The sequence below is a fragment of the Pipra filicauda genome, unplaced genomic scaffold, assembly GCF_003945595.2.
Source record: "Pipra filicauda isolate LSUMZ 115617 unplaced genomic scaffold, ASM394559v2 scaffold281_size1565311_pilon, whole genome shotgun sequence".
Classification (NCBI taxonomy): Eukaryota; Metazoa; Chordata; class Aves; order Passeriformes; family Pipridae; genus Pipra; species Pipra filicauda.
The window spans coordinates 167,161-173,439 of NW_024104400.1; the positions used below are offsets into that span (position 1 = coordinate 167,161).

At 55.1% G+C, this 6,279-nt stretch overlaps 1 protein-coding gene across 1 annotated transcript; it reads left to right on the forward strand.

Moving 5' to 3' along the window:
• Positions 1 to 249: 249 nt before the first annotated feature.
• On the forward strand, positions 250 to 4,573 carry ERCC6L (ERCC excision repair 6 like, spindle assembly checkpoint helicase). The gene is made up of 2 exons (XM_027734305.2): positions 250 to 330; positions 498 to 4,573. The coding sequence occupies exons 1-2, from the start codon at positions 278 to 280 to the stop codon at positions 4,309 to 4,311; spliced, it is 3,867 nt and encodes a 1,288-aa protein (XP_027590106.1). The 5' UTR covers positions 250 to 277; the 3' UTR covers positions 4,312 to 4,573.
• Positions 4,574 to 6,279: the final 1,706 nt, after the last annotated feature.

Sequence of the window (6,279 nt, forward strand, 5' to 3'; positions counted from 1 at the left end):
CCCCGGGGCTGCACCCGCAGCGGGGCGGGAAGCGGGAGCGCACCGGGGACGAGGGCAGTTGCGAGTCCTCCGGACTCCCGCCGGGTGCCCCGCACCTCGCCTCGCCTCCCGCACGGCGGGGACAGCACGGGACCGGCACCGGTCCCCGAGTCCCCCGCCCTCCCGGGGCAGCGCGCAGCCACGCCCCTTTGCTCCCGCCCCCGTGCTGATTGGCTGCGAGCCTAGGTGATTTGCATGTGACGCGGTGCAGGACGGGAAGAACCGGGTTTGAAGCGCCATGGCGGCCTCGGGCCCGGGGCAGGCGGCGGACGAGGAGCAGCGGTACCGGGGGTGAGTGGGGCCGGGCCAGGCCGGGCGGTGTGCGGGGACTGAGCGGCGGGGGCGAGGGGCTCCGGGGCGGGCAGAGGCGGCCCCAGAGCGGGGGTTGCGGTGGCGGGCCAACCTCCCCCGGTTGCGGGCCGGGCCCGGGCGCGCGGTGCTCACGGTGACTCCCGCAGGTTCGTGACCAGCGCGAAGGCAGCGGCGGGCGATGGGGACCTGGAAGAGGCGCTGCGGCTGTTCCGGCTGGCGGCCGCCATCCGCCCCAGCGAGAAGCTGCGGGGCCGCATACAGAGGGTGGAGGAGGCGCTGGCAGCGGCGGCGGCCGAGCAGGAAGGGCAGGAGGAGGAGGAGGAGGATGAAGGCTTCGTGGATGTGTGCGGCAGCGGCCTGCTGATCTACGGGGAGATGCACGAGAAGCTGTTCCAGCACCAGCGGGAAGGCGTTGCATTCCTGTACCGCCTGCACCGGGAGGGCAGGCCAGGTGGCATCCTGGCAGATGACATGGGCCTGGGCAAGACCATCCAGGTCATCGCCTTCCTCTCGGGTATGTTCGACGCCGAGCTCATCCAGCATGTCCTGCTCATCATGCCCACCACCCTGGTCAGCAGCTGGCTGGCTGAGTTCGCTCGCTGGACCCCTGGCTTGCGTGTCAAGGAGTTCCACGGCACCAGCAAGGCAGAGCGCACCAGGAACCTGGAGAGGGTCCAGAGGAAGAATGGCATCGTCATTACAAGCTACAATATGCTCATTAACAACTGGAAGCAGCTGGCCAGTCGCCACGAGGAGGAGTTTGTCTGGGACTACGTCATTCTTGACGAAGCACATAAGATCAAGTGCTCATCAAACAAGACGACGAAGTGCGCGTACGCGATCCCAGCCCGGCACCGCGTCCTGCTCACGGGCACCCCCGTGCAGAACAACCTGCGGGAAATGTGGTCCTTGTTTGACTTTGCCTGCCAAGGCTCCCTCTTGGGAACAGCCAAAACTTTTAAAATGGAATACGAGAATCCCATTACCAGGGCGAGGGAGAAGGATGCAACTCCAGGTGAGAAAGTGCTGGGGCTAAAAATATCAGAGAATCTTATGGCCATTATAAAGCCCTATTTCCTCAGAAGAACTAAGGAAGACATCAAAAGCTATTCTGCTGATAAAGCAGATGCTCCTCTTCCTGAGGATCCAAGTGAGAACAGGGCTCCTGTCATGCCATCTCTCACTAGGAAAAATGACTTTGTTGTGTGGGTGTATCTGGCACCGGTACAGGAAGAAATATACAGGAACTTTCTCTGCCTGGATCACGTGAAGGAAGTGCTGATGACAACCCGATCACCTTTGGCTGAGCTGACAGTCCTGAAGAAGCTCTGTGACCACCCCAGGCTTCTGTCTGCAAGAGCCTGTATCCAGCTGGGCTTGGAAGAGCAGGAGTACTTTGAGCAGGATCATAGGAGCGAAGCAGATATGCTTTCAGGTGCGAATAAAATAGATCATCTCTCTGATGAGACCATGATCCAGGAGTCTGGGAAGATGCAGTTCCTCGTGGGACTGCTCGAACGACTGCGAGAAGAGGGACACCGAACCCTGGTGTTCTCACAGTCGAGGAAGATGCTGGATATCATAGAGCTCGTCCTGTCTCGCCGACAATTCCGGATCCTGCGCATTGATGGCACGGTGACCCACCTGACGGAGCGGGAGAAGCGCATCAATGCCTTCCAGAGCAACACGGACTACTCCGTCTTCCTGCTCACCACGCAGGTCGGGGGCGTCGGCATAACCTTGACAGCAGCCAGCCGAGTGGTGATCTTTGATCCCAGCTGGAATCCAGCGACCGACGCTCAGGCTGTGGACAGAGCTTACAGGATCGGGCAAAAAGAGAACGTAGTGATTTACAGGCTGATCACCTGCGGCACCGTGGAAGAGAAGATATACAGGCGGCAGGTGTTTAAGGATTCGTTAATCAGACAGACCACTGGTGACAAAAAGAACCCGTTCCGCTATTTCTCCAAACAGGAACTAAGGGAGCTCTTCACGCTGGAAGATACTCGGACGTCTGTGACTCAGATCCAGCTGCAGTCCCTGCACGCCATGCAGAGGAAGTCTGACACGCAGCTGGACGAGCACATTGCTTACCTGCACTCGCTGGCGATGTTTGGCATTTCTGACCACGACTTGATCTACACGAAGGACACTGCTCATGAGGAGCAAGTGGAGAGCGAGGAAGCCCATGAGTACATCCAGCGGAGGGTACAGAAAGCCCATGAGCTGGTCCAGCTGGAGTCCCAGCTCAGAGACCAGAGGATGGAGGGGATCAGAAGTGCCTGTGAAGAGGAGCGGCAGAGACCACCAGGATTGGTTTCTGGACCCAAGAAGTTGTCTCCGGGGGTGAATGACAAAAATCACTTTATTTCACCACCAGTAGCTGATGCACATGAAAAAGACAAATTTATTGACTTTACAGAGGATGAGGAGGTCCAGGTACTTGATGTCAGCTCCAAAATGACAACTCTAACTATTGATGACTCGAGTGAGCAGAAACTGCCACAAGATGTGTCAACTATAGAGACAGAGCTGCTTAATACCCGCAAGGCAGCAGAACAAGGTGATATACAAGAATCTGAGCAAAATCCCGAATCCATCATTATGCTATCATCCCCTGCACTTGAGAAAGAGAGTCGGAGCCTCCAAGAGAAACAGCATTCCCATGTACATTCAGACAGCTTGGCTAAGGCAGGGAATGACCTGTCTGGGCATCATCAGCATTCCTCCAACGAGTCTGGCATAGCTGACAATCCTGAAAGGGATGCAGAAATGTCAGTTCAGGTACTTGACCCGCACATTGCCCTGGGGACAGAGCAGAAGGACGTTCCTGAGGCAGCTTCCACTTCTGCAGTGCTGAGCTTATCAAATGTCACACCAGAAATCCATGGTGGGCTCTGCAAGTCTCGTGTGCTGGAAGACAATTTGGAGGACACATCTGTGCTTTCTCTCCAGGATCAAGTTGACTTCAATCTGGTCTTGGAAGAGTCTGAAGAGGGATGGAAGGATGCCTCAAATAGGGAAGGGTCAGTGGAACACCCCAACGAGAGCTTCCAACTCCAGGCAGAAAGTTTGTGTCAATCTCCAACCAAAGAATCTCCAAACAAAAGTCAGCTGAGTGAGAACAGTAACCGTGGCAAACCCTGTCCCGCAGATGAGGAAGAGCCAAATGCCTCCCTGCAAGGGAGTGAAGCATTGGAGGAAAGCAGTGGTCTCTTTACTTTTAATAGGAGGAAATGCTTAAACAGAATTGCTTCAGACAGCGAGAGTGAAGAGCAGCCTGAACAAATTCCCTCCTCTCCCCTGGACAGCCTTGGGCACCAACTTCTGGAAGGAATTAGCGCGTCCACCCCTAAATGTGACAGAGGCAGGGCTAGAGCCATCTTTTCTCCTCAACTAAGTAACAGTGGTAGCAGGTCTAATGCTTCCAGGCGCTCATTCATCAACAACGTAGTAGATGAGGTGGAGGATATTGGGGAAATCATGGAAACCACCGGTGAAGAAGGTGATGATGACACTGATGAGGAGCAAGACAAGCTTGTGGAAGAAGAAGCTGAGGAATGTACTGGGGAATCTGCTGAGACTGAAGAAGAACCTACTGGAGAAACACTTGATACAGGTGAAGAGTCCTCCCATGTAGATAGTGAGGAATCTGAGCAGTCCGAGGCGGAGGAGACGGAGTCATCTCAGGAGGAATCCACTGGTGACCCTGAGCTCCAGTCGGGTGAGCAGATTGACTACTTCACCCAGGAAAGCAGCTCCAAAAAGGAGGTTGGTCAGAATTCCTCTCCTGCTGTGGGAGATTACGACACCTTGGTGTACAGTGGGAAGAAATTTCAGAATGATGGGAAACTCCAGGAGGCATTGGACTGCTTCCTGCAAGCTCTTGACATAAAAAGTGGAGATCCTGAAGTTATGCTTCTGACTCTAAACTTGTACAGACAGCTGTCACAGAAGTGAAGGGTGTGAGCACAGTCTGGCTGTTCCTCGTTGACACGTGTCTGCACCATGGCACCAGGATCCCTGAGCCAGCTCCAGGCTGGTGCCTCCCATTCACTCATGTGACTGAGCAAACTCAGCATCTCCTCTGTGAGGAAACAGTCCAAGAATCCAGGTGTTGGATGCTGGGGAGGGAACTTCACTGTGGAGTCAGCTCACAAAGGTGAAAATAGCTCATGTTTCTGTCTGGTTATTTAATAAAAAGATGTTGTTGATGTCTAAACCCCTCTCTAAGCTGGCAGCTCTGGCTTCACCCTTTGCCCCTCCAGGTTCTGTCACTCCTCTCCCCTGAGAGGATGGGGACAGTGTGGTTCCATGGCCACTGCACAGCCCAGCCTCGGGCTGATGTGATTGCTCCCTCCTTCTTGTCTTGAAATAAGCCAACTTGGGTGCCTGAATGTCACCCACAATTTGTGTGAGCTGGATGCTGGTGCAAAGGAGAGAACAGCTCTTGCAGCCTGGTTGTAAGGTGGTCTGAGAATGGATTGGCTGTGGAGGAGTTTAAAAGATTTAAAAGCTGTTTGCTGCTCTAATTTCTCCAAACAGTGGAGGAAGTGGAGCAGAGGAGGCCAGCACAGCATCTGCTTGGCACCAGGTGTAACACCCAGTGTGGTAGTGCAGGAGCCCTTCTGAACCCCCTGACAGGTGTGTATGTGTGGGTGGGGGGCTGTGGGGCTAGAACTCCAAAGAAAGCAGGAGGGGATACTGGATTTAACTGCTTTTTTTGGTAAGGAAATCCTCTAACCCTCTCCCCACACACAGCTGAACTCTGTTAGAGGAAGTATCTCTCAGGTCCTGTAGGCACAATGAAGCTATGAAGAGGGTTTGTAGTTCACAGAATCACAGGGTCATGGAATGGTTTGGGTTGGGAGGGACCTTAAAGACCTTCCAGTGCCCTGCCATGGGCAGGGACACCTTCCACTAGCCCAGGTTGCTCCAAGCCCCATCCAACCTGGCCTTGAACACTTCCAGGGATGGGGCAGCCACAGCTTCTCTGGGCAACCTCTGCCAGGGCCTCCCCACCCTAACAGGGAAGAATTTATCCCTAATATCCCATCTAACCCTGCCGTCTGTCAGTCTGAACACATTTCTGCTTGTCCTGTCACTCCAGTTCCTGAGGAAGAGTCCCTCTCCAGCTTCCCTGTAGGCCCCTTCACAGACTGGAAGGTGCTGTGAGGTCTCCACACAACCGTCTCTTCTCCAGGCTGAACAGTCCCAACTCTCTCAGCCTGTCTCCATAGGGCAGGTGGTCCACTCCTCTTACCAGCTTTGTGGCCTCCTCTGCACTTGTTCCAACAGTTCCACATCCTTCTTATGTTGGGGGCACCAGAACTGGACACAGTATTCCAGGTGGGGTCTCAGGAGAGTAGAGCAGAGAGGGAGAATCCTCTGCTTCACCTGCTGCCTACTCTCCTTTGGATGTGTTCCCAGGACATGGGGGGTTTCTGGGCTGTGAGCACTCACTGCTGGCTCAGGGTGAGTTTTTCATCAAACATCACCCCCAAGCCCTCCTCCCAGGGCTGCTCTCAACCCCTTCTCTGCCCAACCTGCAGGTGTGCCTGGGACTGCACTGTACTTCGCTTTGTTGAACCTCATGAGGTTTGCACAGTCCCACTTCTCCAGCCTGTCCAGGTCCCTCTGGATCCATCCCTCCCCTTCAGCACGTGACTGCACCACACAGCTCGGTGTTGTCAGCGAGCTGGCTGAGGGTACCTTGATCCCATGAACCAGCAGCTCAGAACCCCCCAGTTCTGGCTTTCAGTGACGCTCTGCCCCCCTGCCCCTCACTGACAGAACCTGGGCCTGGTGTGCACATCACAGGGACTGACTCCTGCCAGTCTCACCTGGTGACAACACAGCAGTGGATTTGGATGTTTCCTTGTGCCACATGCATGTTTAGTGGCTGGCACAGCTGCCTGCTGTGACACC